The sequence below is a fragment of the Octopus bimaculoides genome, chromosome 1 (assembly GCF_046866305.1).
Source record: "Octopus bimaculoides isolate indiv1 chromosome 1, ASM4686630v1, whole genome shotgun sequence".
NCBI classification, from domain to species: Eukaryota; Metazoa; Mollusca; class Cephalopoda; order Octopoda; family Octopodidae; genus Octopus; species Octopus bimaculoides.
This window is the reverse complement of record NC_142928.1, coordinates 34,137,474-34,160,781: the sequence shown is the minus strand read 5'-3', so window position 1 is coordinate 34,160,781 and position 23,308 is coordinate 34,137,474. Positions and strand designations below refer to the sequence as shown.

The following is a 23,308-nucleotide window of genomic DNA, read 5'->3' as shown; positions in this document are numbered from 1 at the left end:
TATATATAGATACATATGTATATATATAGATACATATGTATATATATAGATACATATGTATATATATAGATACATATGTATATATATATAGATACATATGTATATATATATAGATACATATGTATATATATATAGATACATATGTATATATATATATATAGATACATATGTATATATATATAGATACATATGTATATATATATACATATGTATACATATATATATAGATACATATGTATATATATATATATAGGTACATATGTATATATATATATATAGATACATATGTATATATATATATATAGATACATATGTATATATATATAGATACATATGTATATATATATATAGATACATATGTATATATATATATAGATACATATGTATATATATATATATATATATATATATATATATAGATACATATGTATATATATATATATATATATATATATATATATAGATACATATGTATATATATATATATATAATGTATGTACATATATGTATATACATATGTATATACATATTTGAAACAGTTTAAATTATTCAAGTGCAATGCTTTAAAGTTAAATTGCCAGATGAAAATAATTGTTACTTCATTTAACCAGAGATTTATGTAACCACCCCTGGTACAGAACGTAATCTAACAAATGTGCATATTTGGGTTAGAAAGATCTTATTTTATATAGAAGTAGTAAGATCTTCCAGACTTAATATAAAGTATTAACCAAATCCTAATTGCAACAGTGGTAGTAATGAAACTATCAGAAACATACTACAAATAGCCATGAAAATAACTAATAATCATTGGGAAAGAAAAGAAAAATGAAAATACAATGATATAAGACAGTAAACTGCTATTGGAAAAAATGTTGTGGGTGGTTCAAAGCCATATCAGTACTTCACATCAATTAAATGAATGAGGAAAAATTATATAAATTAACCAACATTTTATTATTTTTTTTAGGCTTTGAGCAAAGACTAGTATTTGTTAAACTGGTGTTTCAGTAAAAATACGCACCTGATTGTCATTTAAATTGGTGAGTGCCCAGGGTTTGATATCGCTTGTTGCTAGCAGCCAATTATGAAGTGTCTCAATAATAAGTTGCTTCTTTCTGTGACCAATAAATATTTTGGAAACAAAACTATTTCACTATGAACAGAACATGTTGGTAAACATATCTACTTGAGACAGCTGTTACGAATGTGGAAGGTAGTTTATAGACTGAAACAGTAAAATGACTGAATTCATTCTCAATAATAAAAGTGAAAAGGATCAGAACAAATTCAACTACAGACACTCTGCACTATAATATACTGTTTTCTTTTATCTTATTTCACGAGTCTAGCTACCTGGTTTAGCTGCCCAATTTTAGATTAACACCACCTTTTAAAAGCCAGCTGCAAACAACAGAAATTGTCATTTGAGAGTGTTTTAAGCAACAATGTTGAATCTTAATAACTTTGCAATTCTCTTCTCTCCTGTGGGACCCTTTCAATTACCTTTAATATTTAATCCTAAATTTTAGAAGCTAATAAATTAGAAATTTGTATTACTTACACATATGTTTGTTCATATATAATTTCTTGTCTCTTTCTTGCCTCTCCTTCTTAGAATATTTAAAAAAAATAAAAAATAATTATCTCCGAGCAAGATAGAAAAATCTCAGTGTTTAAACGCAAAGAATTTAACAAGAAAAAATATATAAAGACAAAAAAAGCTTGCGCTTTTTAAATATATAACCAACTAATACAAAAAAAAAAAAATCTAAACGATTCCTTTAGCCTAAAATAGTTGAAGATAACTAGTCCTTAAATTTAAACTTAATTCATATAAGAAACTGAAAACAGCTGGGGAAGGAAGTACCTGAACAAAATGAGGTACGATCCTTTGGAAAATACCATATTTAAAAAGGTCTAGTTTTTAGATGATTCTAGTAATAAAATTATTCAAAATGAAAAAAAAAAAAATCAAATTAACTACTGGGAATTTTAGTTTAATCGAATATTTAAAGTGGAGGGAGGAATTATTTTATTCTATTTAATAAATGTTCCAAATACCTTAATATATTGCAGGTGGCATAAATGTGAAGGAAAAAAAATCTTTACCGAATTCTTTGGATATTAATATCACTTTTCATATAAAGTACTATATTAAGTTAAACCTAACTAAAATGTAAAAAGCAAAACGGCTAACAGAAATATATATATATATACATACACACACATACACACGTATATATATATTATGAAGACAATTCGTATATATAGAGATAATAAAATTTTGAAACCGCTTTATCAATCAACTACTTTCATTTCTCTGACAATATACTACAGCATGACGAATAATGCCGTGTCAGAATTATTATAAAGAAACGAACAAGGAAATACTGAAAGAGGGCATTTCTAATTTATGTGACTAATGAAACTGTTCTACTATCTTTAAGTAGCTTCTACGTTATTATAACGATTTCTAATATGAACTGTGCAGTGTCTTACAACGATGAAATTCATTAATTACACAGCAGACATTTTCGATTAAATGAAATAACGCCTTTTTCTTTAGCACCTGGCCGAAACTGTTGAATCGGGGGTTTCGAGCCATTGCACGCTGACTTCTGCTGCACCGAAATGTTAATTTCTGATCTGATGCACGTTACGCAATCACTTCATCGCTATTGTGTCATATTTTCTATAAAGTCAACCTTGTTTATTAAAAACACAAATACTACATTGAAATAAGCAGTGCAGAATGTAGTAATATAAGCAAGAACATTAAGATGGATGAAATCACAGCAAGAAATAGAATCGAAGTGGGTGCTGGCAATCAAGAAATGGAGGGATAGACCCTGATTCCAACCGGAAATCAATGGAGTTTCGAAGCCTTGAATTTTTGTGTGGGTTGTATAATATTCCTTTAGCAATGTGAATTAAGAACAATGGAGTAAACGGGTGTTCATTAATGAGAAAGTGACGTATAAAACTAGTCAAATATTACTATTATCCACAATCGGTTTACGTAATCTCACGTTTAAAATAGTGGCAGCTGTTATTTCCTCTTACAATTAGGTTAAAACGATGTATACGATGATTGAAATAATTAAAAGAATGAAATACGAAAAATATGAAAAAATTAAAAAAAAAAAACGTCTTCTTACAAAGATAAATATTGAAATGATACTGTAAAAAACAAATTTACTTATAATTAACTTCAATATACCTTTTTTTTTTTCATTCAAGTCGAAAACTCAACATAGGTAATAATTGAGCAGAAATTTCTTGATATTTTAAAGCATCACATTTCATTCACTACCTCAGGTGTACTATAGTTAAGACGACCGTAAAAATAACTGTAAGCAAGAACAGAGAAAATAGACTCGTAAATACAATTAAACGATCGAAGCAAGTAGTTAATTACAGAACATTCTTCCATGAAAATTGGCTTTCTCTAATATACCATACACAGGATGGAAGAACGACATTACACCGAACTGAAAACGACGACGAGATTTTAAAAATACGAAGCGGATATTATTCTAAAATGCACCAAACTGTAGTATTTTGACGGAGACTAATGTAAATGATAATAACTGACCTTTTTAAATTAATAAAAGACCTCTTAAATCCAACGTTGCTCGACAAGCATTTGAACAATGTCTATATCTGGCGGAGGGGAATTCCACACTGGAAACGAGGCAATATTGCTGAGACATCAACAATGCTGAGCCCGTTGTTTTCGGAAATGATCCTCATTCCGATTCTATTATTATTACCATTTTTATTTTGCAACAATCTACAAAGATATATGATCAACGTTTGTCGTAAATTTTTTTTACGGTTCTCGAAATTGGTCATGCACAAAAATTTATCTCCCTCGATGATGATTTCGTTTAGTCTCTATCTTTATATTTTTGTTTTTAGTTTCGGTTTCAGTTTGCGATTTCTGCAATTTTTTTTGCTTTTAGATATAAAAATATGTAGCCCTTATATATATATATATATATATATATATATAAATATAATGTATGTATATGTGCGTGCGTGCGCGCGTGTGTATGAAAGAGGGGTAAAAGTGAGAAAAATAATTATGAAAAGATTCTAAATATTTAATTCAATCGTCTAAAATTTATAAATATAATATTTAAGACAACAAAAATTTATGATTATTACCCTCAATATGATTAACAACTACAATATTAAAACCAACATCAATAAATATAATAACTTGAATGAATAAATAAATAAATAAATACATAATACAATTACGTTTGACTAACAGATCAAGTATTACGGAATACGAAACGTCGGCTTAATCCACACGAGCAAGCCTCCTTTCGAAAAAAAAAAAAGTCAGAGAAGCATGTAAAACAGCATGATTTAAGTTTGATGCAACTGAAAGGTTGTTCGCTGCTAACGTCACAGATTATGCCAGTCTAGTCTGGTAAGGTGGTCGTTCAAGAAAATAGCAGCAGCTTACTTACTCTATTTGTCCAACACAAGAGAGGTTGTGGATCCGGTAGTCAACATTAATAACTACTAATGCGAAAGCGCACATGCAGGAGTCACTAAAACATTCCTCCCAATCATTTTCCTCAAAAAATATCCGGTTACTGAAAATAAAATTTTCCAGTTACGCTTTGTTTTTTCAAATCAAAATATCTAATCTTATGATTATATATTTTAAGTTTTTTTTTTTTTTTGAAAGTTATAAAAAATAGATTGAAATAGTTCGATTTTTTTTTAATATGTAGAAAAATGAAAATCGACTGGCACAAATAGATCTTAATATTTGATGTGCGTATTATCTCTCTACCAAGAGGTATCTAATTCGAACAGAGCGGAATTTCCTTGAGAAAAAAATTGTCCCATTCTCCATCTTGATAATCTTAAAATTTCATTGAATCTAACGAAGGATGGGGATTGTGCAACTGAAGTGTGTTAGTTGTGTGATGCTTTAAAGAATTTAGAGCAAGCTTTTTATGCTTACAGCCTTTGCCTTTTTACTATTTTAATATCGCCACGCATATGTACATACACGCACACAGAGAAGCGTGTACATGGTGAACCATTTCTACTATAGCTCAAATATTGTGAAATTTTACTATAGAACATATAGGTGATCCATGATTATATGTATATGTGTAAATATATATATATATATATATATATATATATATATATATATATATATATATATATATATATACACACACACACACACGTCAACTGTTGTTTGTAACGAAATATAGTTAATATTTGAAGCCTAAAATTTATTTTTAAAAATCTTTAGAGATTCCTTTTCTTTTTCTTCATCAATGAATTTTCTCGAAGTTTGAGAATATGCTATGCTCTGTATGACCGACAAGTAAAGCAGTTATTAACAAGTTAGTTCAATTTCCAAGTAAAGTTCGTATCTGCTATAGGTATTTGAAGTAAAATTCTTTCATTTTCCCATCATTTTAAATGTTAGAGTGGATTTTCTTTTTTTTCTTTCTAAATAAATAATCATATCTAATTACCATTACTCCATCAAAACTACATTAATCGTTATAATTTGGGTCGCAAGACTATCGTTTCTAAACTGGATATAACAGTATCGTTTTTTATCCAGTGGTCTCGGACAGCATTACAGCTTCGAGGAATAGCCGCATATTTTAGGTCCACAAGAAATTACTTTATCTGTGCTGTTCCCCAAAACACCCCGAACATCCAGGGCTAGCTGAGCCAATCCTGATAGTGCATTCCACTAGCCTGCGAATGCATGTTAACATGTAATTTATAAACTTTATTCTTTACTTAGGAACTATATACGTCAATGCTACATCCACAAAACGGTTTCTTTTTCCCTTTTTTGTTCAGCTTTAAATAAATGGTACTTTCCATTTCTACAACTTATGATACTTTGCATCGAGCTTAACAGTCATCATTAGAACATGTTAGAGGTACACTTTTTCTGCGGGGTAAAATTTTGTAATATCGAAAACCCGTTTCTTTTCGAACTTTCCCCTCGTTTCTATGTGGAAAAACACTAGATTCTTAGTGTCGCTCTCAGAAAACTCTAACAATGTGTAGAGTCTCCGGGAAAAATTCTGCCAAGCAGGAAGAGGTACCTATCGCCTCTCTCCTTCGGAAAGGAATGGAAGCTCCCTGTCACTTTAGAAATTCACGAAGCCTCTTTTTGGATCACCGAGCCCCGGGATCGATACTGGCTGTATTCCACTATCAGAGGCCCGGACGATGTGTAGTTATCATACTGTAAGGTTACACATAAAAATACGGTCTTCTGTAAGAGAAGTCCTTTTACGGAACATTTTGTTTTCTTCTAGACTTCCCTGGTGTATAATTTGGGAGAATGAGGGCGGTGTGAGTGTGTATAAAACAAATACTGTTATTGCCCAGTATTTGATTTGGTAGTTTTCTCTTCCGCCCATTCAAATCAAATATATTTTTTGTGATGGAAAACGAAGCTCACAAGTCAACTTGATAAACTTGGATATCAATTAACATTAAAACAATTAATATAAGATGAATAATTACACCTAACATTCTCAAATTGTATCAGCTGATCTACATACCTTTTCTCTGGACACTGCACTAGGACTTCAATACCCAACGTGCCTAAGACGGTAGAGTGTGGTTTGAGTAAGATTTAGTAACAATTTCTAACAGATTGAGCAACCATGCTTCCTCGTAAGTTATTTAGATTAAGGTAAGTCCTGATCTAGCAGATTTCTGATCGACTACAATACAACTATGACCAGTTGTAATGTAGTCGATTTTAATTCATTCATTGTACCTATACCTACATTATCCAATGCATCTTTCTTTCCTTAATACGGTAAGAGTATAATTTGAAAAAGGTTTTGCTAGTTTCTAGCAGGACATGCCACTGCGTAAAGGCTTCCTCGGGGGTTTTCTAGGTAGGTGCAAACCCCTTTTGTACTGTCAAAGACTTTTCCACACTCAAATCCTAGTGAGGCAAAGTAAAACCGGAACAACTGCTGACGCGGCTAAGTCGAGCTCACATGATAGAAAAATGAGAGGGAAAAACTGAACAGTTCAGATCGTTTACGAAAGAGGTGTTGTCGATTAAAGTTGTTTAGCCACTGAATGAGCAGAGTTTATAAGGTTGTCCAAGCTTTGACCATGCTGTCTATTATTTTATTTGCAGGAATAGTTATATCTAAAAAAAAATTTGGTTTTAACTCGGTAAAGTGTGGCTGGGATTTGGCTGCTATTTGTTGCAAATCGAGGGACCACGTACCAACTTCCTTGTTGGCTCCGATACGTGGAGTTAATCGGTAGCCCGGTTTAAGAGTACAATCTGTTGGGTGCATTCAGTCCATTTTCGGAACAGGTCCGAGAAGAATACAATGTCTTGATCTGTTTCTTACAGCAACAATCCAACAGTTTTTTTTTTATCTCCCAACTTTCAATCTCGGAAGCCTTATTAAAAAAAATATATAGTCAAACCACTACTCTTTCTCTGACTAATAAATAACCATAAAGAGAAGAAACAAAAGAAAAATGGGGGACATACGTTCAAAACTTGTCGCCGCAACATGTGTAAACTTAAAAAGTAAATGTTCCGTATTTCTTAAACAGCCGGGGCTTTACTGACGAATAAACTTCGTCTTCAACAGGGGGGCTTTCACCAAAACCAAGCTAACGAAAGTTACATATTGCCCAGTGTTTACGATGATCTGTACCGTATAAACGTGCTCATTTACTGCCCAAAACTGGGCACAGCACGTGTGCCTTCGGCAATGCTATAGTTTAGTTCTGGTGAAAGTGTACAAGGTATGTCGACTCTGCCGCTAGCAGCTTATCTACTGGATCGATTTCGATTATTGCAACACATGCACGCGTCAGTAACATAGCATTATCACGTGTTTTCTCGTTCGATATGTTATTTAAAATATTGATTTCTTAAACGATGAAGATGATAATATAAATAATTTTTTTAAAAAAGGAAAAGGCTATTCATTCATCATTATGATTTTAATAACTGAATGTCATACATAGATCCTGCCTTCCCCTGCATTAAAAAAAAAAAAAAAAAAAAACTTCATAAAACAATCATTGTTTTTGCAAGATATAAGTTGGCCTAAAGGAAGCAGGAAAAACTGCAAACAATTGATTCTTTTGTTCAATCTATATTAAGCGCAAGTTCTGAGAGACAAAAATGTTCCAACAGTGTTTGCTGACAGTCGTTTCTCCTTTCCTTTCTCTGTAACGTTAGATATCGAACACACAGATATATTCAGCCAGTTTGCTGCTGCTATTCACTGCAGTGATGAGACTATCTGTTCGTTCGGGAACTAATGTCAGTGAGCGGAAGGGAAAAATTGCTGTCTGTTTTGTCTATCGTGACCACCACCCCTTAAATTTTGGCAGCTCCATATATATAAAGTATTCATTTCCCTAAAAAAGACTCGCCAAATTAAAAAAAAAAAAAAACTGGAATGAAATTAAATGCTGATCAATTTAAACGGGAAAGCAACTTAATTCCTATGTCCATTTATCTAAATTTGGAATTCCTTAACAGCGGTGAGTTTGAGGAGCTGCCAAACATTCCAATAGAACCCTTTTTTATTGTCTAGAATGTGGTTCTATCAAAGTATACACCGAACATTTATCATTTTCTTTTAGATATTAACTGAGGAAACAGTGTCACTGTTTAACCACTTCCCTACATTCAGGACCTATTGAAATACTTCTAAAATTTCATCTCAACGCACAGACTGCAGGTTTCGTTTACAAAGTAGTAAATATTTTTCTTATGTTCATGCCAAACCACTATATACGTCAGCTACATTTATATAAACAAGCAAATTGCTATAAATTACAAAATATACCAAATATTTGAAACAACAAAAACTTTATAAAAAGCGGGGAAGCATAGTTGTAGTAACGCTTCAGAAACACGTAGTTTTAGGGTTCGATTCTATTGCGTGCAATAGAAATGTTTTCTCTAGATTTTTCGGGGTTTATTTTCGTAGTCAAACCTGTTGTGCGCTTACTTTTACGCCCTGTTACGTCAACAGGATTATCATAGCCATTTCACAAAGTATCAGATTGAAATAATTACTGGGGGGGTCGTTATCATTAAAACTCTTGAAAGCCGTACTCAAGCAAGGTCTTCGTATCAGACTTTTAAATCGATCTCTGTACTTGAACAATACTTTTTCTTTTATTCCATCTTGGAATGTAGACTCAAACGAGTTCAGTATTGGTCCGTTACGAGTTTTGTTTCATAATTTCTCTTAACAGGAGCGTAGCGTGGGTTTCCGGGACCCTGTATTGTAGCTAAATTGGCTACCACACTTACTGTTCAACTTTAGGAATAGCCCTCTATCTCACTGTTATTTACTTTTCGCTGATACCCGAAGAAAATATATACAAAATTGGTTCGACCACTTATTCATTCCAAGCTGACGAAAAGACCGTGTTCTAACCACAGGACCAGAATCTACAGTCAGATGAACTACATGCCTGTATATAACTCGTATTAGTATTCGATTCAAATGAAACTTACAGGTGTTCATGCAACAAAATTTTAAGAGCAGATTTTCAGAATAGGACTCCATATTCTTGTAATCGTTTTGTTTAAAAAGACAATCTTTCGGTATTCATACATGACGTCATATGTGTTCAATGTACGACACCTAAATTCACATTTGTTTTTACGATTCTCTTATAAACGTATCTTTTTTACGATTCGTATATCTATTTGATTTATGTATATTTTAACCATTATTTCCCTTCGTTTCTTGAAAGTTTCACACACCTCTTACCTCCTGTCTCTCTGCTAGTCAGCGGTATACTCTTGTTTCATTCATTTGACTGCGGACATGCTGGAGCACTGCCTTTTTAGTCGAGCAAATCGACCCCCAGGACTTATTCTTTGGAAGCCTAGTACTTATTCTATCGGTCTCTTTTGCCGAACCGCTATGTTACGGGGACGTAAACATCATCGATTGTCAAGCGATGCTGGGGACAAACAGACACAAACATATATATATATATATATATATACGACGGGCTTCTTTCAGTTTCCGTTTACAAGGCTTTGGCCGGCCTGAGGCTATAGAAGACACTTGTCCAAGGTGTCACGCAATGGGAACGAACCCGGAACCATGTGGTTGGTAAACAAGTTGCTTACCACATATTTACATAGGCGCGGGAGTGGCTATGTGAATGTATGTGTTTTTGTTTGCGTATGTGATGTATTTAGGTATCTGTGCGTATGACTTCGTTCAAAGATAATGTCGGCAACACCTTGAAAAAAAAAAATTCCCGTAAATGGAAGACATGATGCCATGCGAACGCAGAAAGATTACCTTTAAGCAAATAAATGAAAGCAGTAGAAAAACTTATTTACCACTTTCGTCTCTGCAACAAGTAGAGCCATCAGAACATAAGCCTCCAGACGGAGCACTTAGACTCCTAGACTTGTGAGGTCCCGGACAACTGATCGAGTAGTGGTTCATGGATAAAAGTGACAGTAGAAAACCGTTCGTCATAGGATATCCATATATTAGCTCAAGATTAAATTTATACAAAAAAAAAAAATCATAACTGTTACAATAGTGCATATCCAATATTACAGCATTATATAAAAACTAGCTTTTGAACAAAATTTTGCTATATATTTTTGCAGAGAATGAAATGAAAGTAATACAACTTTTCAGTTTTGTCGCCCTCTTGGTAAGTTTGTCTGCTCATTAAAAGACGATGCGGATACAATTCAGTAATTGCACTAGTGTGTGTGTGTAAATGTCAGTTTGAGAGCCACTGGTTTAAAAGTACTGAAGCTGAATTCCTTATTCGTTTCAACATTCCGAAACTTAGTTTTAAAATATAATACTAGGAGGAAAATAAAGACTAACGCAATCCTTATTAAACTTGCTACAATTAATATTTGTAAATTGACGACTCTTGAGTTTAGTGCCAACTTGGCTGTAGTTCAAACCAGTATACTTCCCAATCATACGGTCTTTGGTTCGCTCTCACTGCGCAGCATATTAGGCAAGTGCTTTCTGTTATAGTGCAGGCAACGAAAGTTTTCAGTGAAAAAGCCAGCTTCTGTATATGGCTGAAGCGGGAAGACCAAATATGGCTTGAAAGTCATAACATGCCTAGGTGAGACGGGCTGACACTGAAGTGGCTTCGCGCCCTCCATTGTCAGTTAAAGTTTAGACAGTGTCATGTGACAACTTGCTGGAGCTACCAGCGGGAAGTTTAGACAGTGTCATGTGACAACTTGCTGGGGCTGCCTGCTGGAGCCTAGCAGCAGGTATAAAAAGGGGAATTTAACATGACAATCAGTCGGACGCTGACACTCGTTGATGCTGCATCGAAGAGGCCAGGGAATAGAAGAAAGAAGACACCTCCGAAAGGGGGGGGGGGCGCCACGTAAAAACGGTAGAGGAGTAGGGGCCGAAACCGGACGTGGTTCCTCCTGATGATGTCTTGAGATTACTGGATCCTAATCCACCAAGGGAAGGTATGTCGGATGAAAGTAATTCAACAACGCGGGTTGATGAACCGTAAGACGTGTGGCCAGAACCTCCTGGAAAATAACCATAGCGAGGGACATTCCACAGTTGAATTAGAACAGTCACAAACAGTGAAAGAAGACACGCACCCAACACCAGAGCTGAAGACACCTCCGAAAGAGGGGGGGGGGCGCCACGTCAAAACGGTAGAGGAGTAGGGGCCGAAACCGGACGTGGTTCCTCCTGATGATGTCTTGAGCCAACTGGATCCTATAAAGGAGCTGTTGTGGTAGCAGACCACGAAACATGGTCTGCAGGCAACGAAAGTTTTCAGCGGATTTCATAGACGAAAACTAAAAGAAACTCATTATGCGTATGCCCTTACCAAGGTTTGACAACTGGTATTTATTATTCTGGTAAGTCCCACGTAACTTAGCGATGTGGCAAATGAAGAAGATGAAATAAGTACTCGAATCGATTTGTTCGACTAACCCCTTCTAGGTGGTGCCCTAGCATCGTCGCAGTCAAATGACAGAAACAAGTGAAAGATGTAATTTTGACAACAGCTGAAGATTTTTCTTTACCGTTTTTCTTGGTGAGCTGGTGGATTTTTGGCGTACCGACATAAACAGCCGACTCGTGAATCTTCCTAAACTTCACTCGAAAAAAAAAAAAAAAATTCATTACAAATTCCGATATTATCGCAATCTGAATTTAATTTGTAGAAAAAAAATTCCATTTTCCTAGAAGTTATGAAATAAAGTCTACGAGGAGGGAACAGTTGTATGTGGACTTGATAGTAAGTCATCACTGCAATAATGTAGCTGAGAGAAGGAGGATCTTGCTGTTTTCAGTACGTTTTGTTAAGCAATTAACAGAATTTAGATAATGACCGGTTAAGATGTATTTTATTTTGAAGACGGAACTTAGTTATTTTGACTTGCAATGAAAAGGCTTTTGTTAGTGGTGATCCTTAAATTATTTTTTAAACTTGAATTTTTTGTGCAATTTGTGAACACGCATAGCCAACTGAAAAGTCATTAGTAACGACTAAAAAAAACTTTCGGAGTGAAATGAAGTTAATGCAAAAAAGGTCCTTAGATTTGTCCTTGTGCCGCCATATCATTACTTGACATAATTGGCGAACCTATCGACAATTCCCAAGCCACGACACTAAATATTTCGTAGACTCCAACGATCCAACATAATATATATAGAATGAACGCAGAGTCTCAAAATATTAAATTTAGCATGCATGGTACATTAATATTTAAATTATATTTACAGGACTACCTGGTGTCAAATACATTCGTAAAGTTCAATGCATAAAATATAGCAATCCGTTTAATATTTCAGTTTACTAAAAGTCTGAAACTAATGCACAAAATCCAATTTAAAAAAGAAAAAAAAAAATTACGAATACTGTATTTTTCGGGGTAGTTGCTCACAGATGCAAGAATGTTCCACCACACACCCAATCTCGTTTGTATTATATATACACATATATATATATATATATATATATATATGTATATATATATATATATATAACAGAAACCGAAGTCCACAACTAGAGGCATAAAACTGACCAATGGCGTTAAGGTTTCAAGTTACTTCGTTTTATGATCAGAAAATGCATACTTAGCAATGCCTAGAGAGACGTTTCAAATGAGCACTACTTTTCTTTCATACATTTCTTAGGCTTCCTGTTTTCAAAGATAACGAGTAAACATTAATGCCAATTGTTTACGATAATCTTCCGTTATTTTGTGATCATAAACGGAAAGAACAAGGTTTTCAAATCTTGGTTGAACTCCAAGTCACAAAACCGTTCTACTTTGTGATTTGTAGTCATTGCCTATTATTAACGATTATTTGTCTGATTCATTCAACTTCAGATTTCTGAACATGGGGGTTCACCTATTTTCCGCCATCGAAAGATCGCTATATTCTGGCGATTAGCTATAAATTTTTAGTGATATGATACTACCATTTTTTTCAGAGCTCACTCACAAAGTCATTAATGTGAATGGAAGTTAATACACATGTGATAAAAATGTTAACTTGCAACTTATGACTTGAACATTAAAATAATTGACTGGAAGTGACATCTCATTTCGGAAAGCAAACATGAAGCGAACTGGCGGAATGCTTTTTTTTTTTGTAGTCAGAACTCCCTTTATGTCGCATCCACGAGCACCTATTTGTACATTAATTTTCCAATGATATATTAAGTATTTCAAAAAAAGCAGCTGAGGTGTTCCAATGTACTATACTCAGCAATGAACACCGAGAAAGCAATTCGATGGCTTGCATGCCAACACATGATAGAACATATTTACATGTGAGCAAAGCAATCCTGCATAACTAGAAAGAAGCGATGAGAAGCGGCGGTGTTTAGTTTCACGTTGTAAACATCGCATTGTCATTTCCGATCAACTTACCCTTTTAAGACTATATTAATCAAAAAATCAACCACATATTTGGCAAACCAAATCTCCAAAATATGTGTGCGCATGTATTTTCCCCGCGGAGGTAAATTCTTAAATGAAAACCAAAATATTTTTAGAAGTTCGGGAGTGGGGACGAGTGAGAAAGAGATCTTTGTCGGCCACCAAACAAAGTAACTGTTTAACGAAGTCGAGAAAAAGTCGAGGATCCCTATTGTCAGCTGTCACAGACATTGTGGATAAGATCTGGAATTTCAATGGCACTTTCAAAAGATTTGTTAGCTTGTGAAAAATTCCTAGTCTATGTCGACTGAAAACGGTTAAAACAGTCGTACAATGGAGTAAGCTAAAATCCCGTGTAGAATTAAAAATTAGATCAGCTGTGACATGAATTTAATTACTCCAGAAAGCATCACAAAAAATGTAAACAAGCGTTAATTATTTTGAAATCCCTGCGAACTGGGACCCCACCAAGATGTAGGTTGCGCGTAAATCTTTTATTTGACTAAAGTTTTATCTATGATCATCAATCGACTGCAGCTAAATGCACAATAAACTTAGCCTGAAGCTAACGTAGTCAGTGCTCCGCAACCGGTATGCACGAGACCATATCAGGCGTGCTGCAGTGTAACCTGAATATAATTTTTTTCCTTATACTCTTCGTTATGTTAGTTCAAGTGTTCCACAAGGGAAAAAGGTTGCGGAGTACTGTAATATACTAACTAGTATAAACAGCAAACACAAGTATAACATAACATTCTATCAAAACGGATCGATTATACCAATCATCCAATACGGAGTTATTGATCCACACACAATTTTGCTCAAACATATTTACACAGAAGGATGTAGAGGAAATCTTCGCTGTATCGAAGTGGTGTCGGAATAGTTCCTTAAATTACTATTCATTTCCCTTTCATTTGATGCTCACCTCATTACAATTACTATTTAGTTCCAATAGCAAATTAAAATTGTTGATAAAAATTCAACTTCATAAACATGAAAAAAAAAAAGTTAAGATCTTTCAAAGACAATAAAAACATAGCAGTATTTTTGTACAAGAAAAAAACATTCGGCAAAAAAAAAAAATAAATATATAAATAATTATGCCAAGTTTTCAATTAAAATTAAATATAGTCGTTATCAATGACAAATGAATTGCAAGAATTGCTTTATCTTCATTCAACTATAAGAAAATTCCTCAGTAACTATTGCAGGTTACAAGTTAAAACATGAATTTATGTCAAATATAAACATTTGTATCAAAATATTTCATAGATTAAACTAATTTATTTCTAAAACAGATTGTACTTAAGAGCTTTGTGCTATTACAACGACGCTAAATTGACAAAATGAGGAACTTACGAGTGCCGCATAGTAATAAAATGTTATTGAACAAAACAATGGGTCGGAAGATAAAAAAAATATTTTACAAATTTTACAAGATTCACCACTAATACATTTGCTTAGATTTTCGTTTTGTTTTCCCACCCGTCAATTTTTAAGTGAATATCTTTATCTCTCGCATAGTTAAAGTTAGATTTCAAATTAATTCCTTGCGATTTAATTGAATGTTCACGAGGAGAGCTCTCCCATCTATTCACTTGTGATTTTACATAATTTTTGACTGCACAAGTCTTTTGGTTAGTTTCTGTTTTCTGTATTTTACTGGTTTCTGGCCTTTGTTCAGGACTGATTTTGGCAAATGAATGAGAAAATTTAAAGTTCAAATTTCGATTATAATCTTGATTTAGTCTGGGGTAGTGCGTTTTAGATGTAGAACTATAAATTGGGAAACTCTTGCGTCTAATAGATGAGTCAGTCGACATTTGGTTTCCAAGGAAACCTCTCTCAATATCAAAATGTTCCGTTGATGCTGTCACAAAGTTACAGTCTGTTGCAGAATATTCCGAAAACAGTGAGTTTTCTGGAGAAGAATTCTTAAAAGTTAATTTTTGAGACACACAACTTTGCCGGCGCAAATATACGAGGTTATTGATTCTTATCGCTTGATCTACGATATCTGAATGACTAATTTTGGCATTCAGGATTCCTGGTAAAGTATTTTTAGGTGTCTGCAACTCTTCTAAACTAGTCAAGTTTTGTGATGGAGTTTTCTGGTTTGTTCTGTTGCTAATATATACATTATCACTTGGACTTTCCATGATTAAAGTCGCTTTACTTACTTGAAGATTTTCTGGAGAATTCATAGTGGCGGAATGGTTACACGAGCTAAGGGTTCTTCGACGCAAGTTCTTCGAATTAAAATACGTGGAGTTAGTATTTGGAATTGAACGATTTTCAAAATACTTGATTAGAAATTTTACTGAATCGGTTTGAATACGATTAAAACCAGTTTTGTTACTATTGTTAGATGTATTACCATCGCATGACTTCCTATTCAAAATTGCAAAATTCTTAGTATGAATGCTTTTCGAAGGGGTCTTCATTAATTTTAATTGTTGCCGGGTTAATTCGACTTGGTTTGAGTATCTCGATTTCAAAACATTAGGATAGTTCAATTTTATTTGAACATTGTTCATATTAGCTTCAAATGTACGATTCGCTCTCGATTTCATGACCGTTTCTAACTGATGAATATTGAATTTTCTTTGATGCTTTTTAGTTGCCAGACCGTTGCTAAAGCATTCTTTAATTTCAGTTGGGACAGAAAACTTTTCTTGTGGGAAACTATTGCCGTTGATGTAATGTTTCTTCACAAAAAGCTGTGAACGTTTGTCCCATGGAAGACAATTACTAAAATATTCTAAACACACACAACAAAAACTAAAAACATCAGATTTTAAACTTGACTGCTTTCTTAGTAGAGTCTCTGGTGACATCCACCTCCACGAATCACCAGTGGTCCACTTGACTGCCTTTTCCTTAACGTGCACGTACTCAAAATAACTTAGCTTCACACTGTAAGTATCCATAATCTATGAACAAAAATGATAAAACAAAATAATTCAGGATTTAGTTGTATAACTTGCGTAAAAAGAAATTTTGTAAATTAGGAAGACGGGCAAGCTAAGCAAATGACGAGTGGTTATTACTTGTATACATTTTCAAATCATGATTTGTTCAAAATGTTCAATTATAAATCCTAAAATAAACGGGATATATTAAGGCAGTGGATGCGCAATGGCCCGGTGGTTAGGGCAGAGGACTCGCGGTCATAGGATCGTGGTTTCGATTCCCAGACCGGGTGTTGTGAGTGTTTATTGAGCGAAAACACCTTAAGCTCCACGAGGCTCCGGCTGGGGATGGTGGCGAACCCTGCTGTAGTCTTTCACCACAACTTTCTCTCGCTCTTTTTTCCTGTTTCTGTTGTGCCTGTAATTCAAAGGGCCAGCCTTGTCACACTGTGTCACATATCCCCTAGAACTACACGTGTGTGGAGAGCTCAGCCACTTGCACGTTAATTTCACGAGCGGGCTGTTCCGTTGATTGTATCAACTGGAACCTTCGACGTCGTAAGCGACGGACTGCCAACAACAACTTTAGCTGCTACACATACAGGAAAATATGAACCAACTAGTGATCCTCTACGCAAGTCGATCAGCAGAAAGAAAAAAAATCCCGCCGGCTTAAAAACGAAGGACAATGCGTTTTTCTCTTAGTAAAGTATATTTAAAATTAGAAATAAAAAAGAAAATGTAAAACCGAGAAATCTAGTAAGGTCTATAAGTTCGAGTAGAATTATATTCGTGGGGAATGACGAGTTGTCCAAACTGAATACATGCGCAAAACATAACTGTGTTGAAAAGGAAAACTGCAAACGAAAGTTTTACTCGGAAAATTGTTGAGCAAAAAGATTGTTTGAAACTAGAACAGTAAAAAAATGTCAGTCGACGAACTGAGAGTTGGGATTGGGTTTATTTAACATTTAGTACATAAAACTCCCCGAATGCTATATTTAGTACAATTATAAATGAAACATATTTGCAGTTCTCACCTGAATAGCATGTGATGTTATATTTCCGTGTATAAAACCATTTTGATGGATATATTCAAGTGCATAATAAATCCGACGCAAAAATATGAAAACGTCCGTTTCTGGAAATATAGCATCAATTTTATGGAGACAAATATACAATGAGCAATATAGAACACTTCCATTCAGAAAATACCAACTCTCAGTTTGGAATGTATCAGCATATTTCAATTGACAGATGGACATGATTAGGACGAATCCTCGTTGAACAAGTTGTCGTATCTCGATATTTTCTTTGGTCATTTGTTTAAATGGAACTAACGATAGACGTAGAAGACATCGTGGCTAAAAAAATAAAATAAAAAGCAAGATACGTCGCATGAGAGTTTTGTTACCAATATTTCACGAGGGAAATGTTAGCAAGAATGTTAGTGTCTAATTGTACTGCATCTATCTAGCTGCGGCGCTTTTCGTTCAGAGATCAAATCCCGCCTAAATTAACTTTGCCTTTCGCACCTTTCGGGGTCAATAAGTATTAATATAGTACTTGCGTAAACTTTGGTGAATAACCTCCCAAAATTATTCTTGGTTTTTAATCGTCAAAGTAATCAGTTAATTTGCGCCCGTTCAGATAGAAACGTTGACAAGATTAACTGCAGGTTTTACTGTACCACATTTGATGTACGAATGTTACAAATAAGCCCAAAATTGAGAATTGAAGTGCTAGTATCATACTGCAGTCAATTTAACAAACACCCTGCACTATTCATTTCCTGAACTTTAAGTAGGTTCTAACGTACTCAATATAAGAAGCTAATTAAATTTGCATTCCTTACGAGAAATAACCGACAAAAGAAAGCTGTAGGATAGTCACGAAATTTCAATTAAAATTAATAAGGAATTGAGTAAGTTTGACATTTAGCAGTTCGATAAGTGGAAGTTTTGGTCTTGTTAGACCTTATCAGTGAGGCATTAGCATAAGTAATATATCCTAGACTAGATACTTTTTGCGATAACACAAGATGCTTCTGGTTACAAAAGTTGAGGCATTCTCTATTAACGCTATATAAAACCAATTTCAAACAAAGCTTATCAGATGGTGAGTCATCATTCGCTAGTTTAGCTAACAATATATTAGATCACTAGGTAAGAACTAACCGAGATGTGATGAAGGGAAATGAAAATCTCAAGACCTAATATCGATCGGGTGAGCAGGCCTCAAGTTATCTTTTGATAGGCCGGTATGCGAAATTTAGTTGCATCATTTGAAGACTATACAACTGAGCTCTGTAAGTTAAAGAGGACCCAAAACTACTATGATAGACTTCCAGGTATCATACGTCTTAAATAAAAAAAATTGAAAAAAAAGCCTCCACATGATTACTAGAATTATTAGAAATAGCAGCGTAACTTCATTCGAATAACGTTTAGAAAAAAAAAAAAATACCGAAGGAAGTATTGAATAACTCAATCCCTAATTTATTAGAAATACAAAAGAAACATTTTGATGAAATATTTGAATTATAAACTTTCGTTTACCCGCTTGATTTTATTCTTTGTGTAGTGTCCAAATATTTTTGTTTCTTTAATTTCTGAAGAACATGAAGTTAAGCTCGACTTTTCAGTGTTAAGTTGCTGGTGTCCCTTCCCTGATATGTGAATGAAAATTTCCGACACTTGTCTTTGAAACTTTTTATTATTGAACCTGAAAAGAAAACATTCCGAAAACGAATGAAAAATACTTTACAAACTTTAAGACGATATTCTTCTAAGGAGTGAATTTAGCTTTTTCAGCAGGTTAAAAAAATATTTCAAGTGAATGGGTTTTACTTAAGTGAGTGACATGGTTCTTTGCATCAAGTATTTACAAGTAATAAAAACTGCAGAAACAAATTTATGTACTTTTCCTACTGATTACAGTTCATTCAGTGTTAAAAAAATAAAAAAAATGGCTATTATTGTTTAGAATGTGCCCTGTTCAGAATATTTATATATATATAAGGCAAAGATAAAATATAGACTATACTTACGGCATTTTCTGTCCTGTTGCATTCAAGATAAATTCCTCAAGATGCTCGTATATATAGTTTTGGTCAGTATATAAATATATTTCTAATCCCCTTTCACTGGTTGATTACCGAAATAACAAATCAGAAAGCAGTACGATCGAGCAGACTATTGGGTATTCATGAATTATGCAAATTTATACATATTCGAATGTCATAATGAGATTTGTCTTCGAGAAGAGATCTACGAAGTGTCTTTTACAATAAATCTGTTAGAGGGAGAATCTATTCACGAATTGCAAAACTTTTGTTGTTTAGGCCTAATTAAATAGACGATAATCAAAGATATTTAAGCAGCGATTATGCCATCTTTATCCAGACATAGTGTTTTTAAGACGAGATAATTCAAAATGTTCTTTTTTGAAGATAATAAGGTGTGATTGGGAGCAAGTTTGGTTGCTATTTCTAACAGGTTGAACTTCTCATAAAAAATTTCCCTTTGTTGTTTCTCCTCAGATCAGCTTTGACAAAGCAGACCTATAGTTAAAGGCGTTCTAGCCGTTACAATCCTGTCTTTTTGTGTATTTGCGAATATATATATATATATATATATATATATCCAACGTATCGTTCGTACTTTGAAAGCAATAGGATTTGATTTGAGGGGGATTTGGTTGCTATTTCATTTAACTCGAACTACCTTGTAAGGGCTCTCTTGTTGGCCCTCGATTGTTCTTATGATAGATGAGCCTCTCTAGCTGAAATCTGATTGACACCTGTGTTCATAATTTATAGTAACTTTTGAAGATTTATTTATTTTAGAATCTTTATTTTGAATTGCTCTTTTGCAGTTGGTCATGTCGATAAGTTATTAGACTTGCGATAGTTAGGTTTCGATGTATATTTCTCCGAAGTAACTTTATGCTCATGAACTCCGATTGGCTGTATGCAAATGAGTTTATAACAGGGCCCGGTCCACACAGTTGCATATAGGCACTACGTAGATTTAGGGTTCTCTGTTGTATACAGCAAGAATATTGCATAGCTGACAAATTTTTTGTGGGCATTCTTGTGAAATCTTGTAGAAGTGGTGGGAAAGGGAGACTTTCTTGCTTTGGGTGCACTATATAAAGACAAGTGATGCCTAAACCAGTAAGGTCCCGTTCAAAACACTGATGAAATTTTTTTACCCACCTCCCTCTTTATTAATGAGAAGACAAAAAAATTTACATTCTTATAATTCTTCTTTCTTTGCTGTGATGCCTGGCAAATTTGAAAAGTTTAATTGCTCCCTCTTCAGTCCTCACAAGCCCCATTGTCCTGACTCTCCCTTACGAGAAACACTTACCTAAACGACCCCTAAATGCATATGAGACCCAGCAAATAAGAAATAGCTTGAAAACATGGAAGAAAAGCATGTGAGGTAATAATCATAATTACATAACATAAATGAGTATTCTGGCTGACAGAGAAAGATTTTCCCACTATATTTTCTCAGTTTCAGTTTTAATGTTGTAAGTATCTTCATGCGTGGCTTCGCGGGCTTGCAACCAGTTTTGTGGTTACATGTTCCATGTTGCTCATTATTGCTCCATTTCTTTTATCAATACCAATTTTTTAAAGAAATGATCTCCATAAGATACTGATTGCTGCAAGAGTTTTCACTCATTTCGCTATGTCTTAAGTAAAGAAGACATGGGTACTACTAAAGCAGCGCGGACCCGAACGCGCAGTCGCGCGTCCGCGCTAGCTAGTCGTGAGTGGTCGATCCTAACCCTAACCCTAACCCTAAACACATTCATTTGCACACGCGGGTTAGGGTTAGGATTAGGGATAGGGTTAGGGTTAGGATCGACCACTCAAGACTAGCTAGCGCGGACGCGCGACTGCGCGTTCGGATCCGCGCTGCTTTAGTAGTACCGAATATATGATTGTTTTAACTCCTTTACCCTTTTCAATCCTAAGAAAAGTAAGGTTGATCATTCACAGATAGACACTGATGATCACGAAAGTTCAAACGATTACATTTATCATTGTCGTTATTGTTGTGTAGCCCAGTCGACTCTGATTAAGCAGACTGTCAATTTACGGAAGGAATAATAATTATTATTAGTATGGCATCGTTGAAGACTGGGTCTTTTTTTTAATGTCATATTCTTGGCACTAACATTTATCAGTTCCTCTCTAAATTTTGGTTATTAACTGCAAGTGTCTCCCCTTCTAATCCCTATCTACTGATAAAAACGCCTAACCAAGTGGGGGTTAGATTAATCTTAGAGGAGACTCATAGTTTTATGATCGTAATATTTTGATAGGCAAATCGTTTCACATAGATACACTTGTAGGATTCTCACTTTCCAAGCGTAGTTGAACTATTGAAAGGCTAAAATATCAACTAATTCCTCAACAGATCAGTTTGAAATAAACAGGTATTTCTCCTTTAATTTTGCAGATACTTAAATTACAAATGTTTTTTTCATGAAGATGACCGGGTTTTAAAATAGTTGAAAATTACCATTATATGAATGTCTGAATGCACAAGCATATAAATAATAATATTAGCAGACATATCAGAAGGAGGAAAGTGCTCTGTATTTAATTGCTTGTCCTGATAGAAGTAGCAACCAGATCTCCCTCAAATCTCATTTTACCCTTCTAAATAAAAAATATATTAGATAACATAGATGGATAGGGGAAACCCTATACAGGTAACTGAAGTACAGGCATCCAAAGACCATCAGGATTATCCTGGACCTTCCAGGTTATTTGAAGAAGAAGGAGGAGGAAAGGGCTGCCTCACGTGTTAAGGGTAAGTAGAACCCTTGCTTTTTTTCCTTGTTTTTAATGGCTACACTTAACCTTGGGTGTTTGAATGTGCTTGGTCTGAGCTTGAAGTGGGAGCAAGCTTGTTTCCTCGTGAATATAAGTGAAGTGGTTCAGAGGATTGGACTGGGTTAATGAGCACTGAAAGATAAAAGGGAAAGTTTTATAAGGGTGTGAGGGGAGAATGGGGATGGAATAAAGTGATGGTGAGAGATACAGCAGTGACTCAACGGGGCTATGATAGATATGTGAGGACCTTGAGAGAGATAGCAAATAAGAGGGGTGTTAAAGATGGAGTATAGCAGAGGAGAGAGATCATTGACTGAAGGCATAGGAAGGAGATAATTGGTGGAAATTATGGGTAGAGAAGGAAAAGAAATGGAAATTTGCCTATTCTACTCTTGGGTGTTTGCAACAACCAAGTAGTACCATAGATAAAGACGTGATGGATGTTGGGATAAATGAGACATGAGGTAAATGCTTGATGAGAGAGAGAGAAATTGGAGGTGGTGCAGAGCTCTGCACATTCAAGCATTACCAAGGTAGTTTTTAGGATATCATTTCTGCTTTAGTAGATGGGTCTTCTTG

General features: G+C 34.5%; 2 protein-coding genes across 51 annotated transcripts in view; both read right to left on the bottom strand.

The window, feature by feature from the left end:
* Positions 1-7,890, bottom strand: part of LOC106879639 (TNF receptor-associated factor 2) — a 56,110-nt gene extending 48,220 nt beyond the window's left edge. Inside the window, exons 1-4 of one of the 50 annotated variants that reach the window (XM_089350049.1) lie at positions 6,579-7,866; positions 3,224-3,353; positions 1,565-1,610; positions 1,025-1,228 (exon numbers count right to left, since the gene is read on the bottom strand). In XM_089350049.1, the coding sequence (XP_089206175.1) occupies positions 1,025-1,035 (11 nt within the window). In that variant the 5' untranslated portion in view covers positions 1,036-1,228; positions 1,565-1,610; positions 3,224-3,353; positions 6,579-7,866. Of the gene's footprint in view, positions 1-1,024; positions 1,229-1,564; positions 1,617-3,223; positions 3,690-4,269; positions 4,609-6,578 lie in introns of those variants that run through there. The other 49 variants (XM_089350040.1, XM_052966020.2, XM_052966056.2 and 46 more) reach the window with 49 other exon arrangements.
* A 6,512-nt stretch (positions 7,891-14,402) lies between these two features.
* On the bottom strand, positions 14,403-20,047 carry LOC106878030 (uncharacterized). The gene is made up of 4 exons (XM_014927116.3): positions 19,922-20,047; positions 19,431-19,596; positions 17,913-18,236; positions 14,403-16,893 (listed from the first exon to the last, which is right to left on the bottom strand). The coding sequence occupies exons 1-4, from the start codon at positions 19,924-19,926 to the stop codon at positions 15,421-15,423; spliced, it is 1,968 nt and encodes a 655-aa protein (XP_014782602.1). The 5' UTR covers positions 19,927-20,047; the 3' UTR covers positions 14,403-15,420.
* Between the last annotated feature and the right edge of the window lie 3,261 nt (positions 20,048-23,308).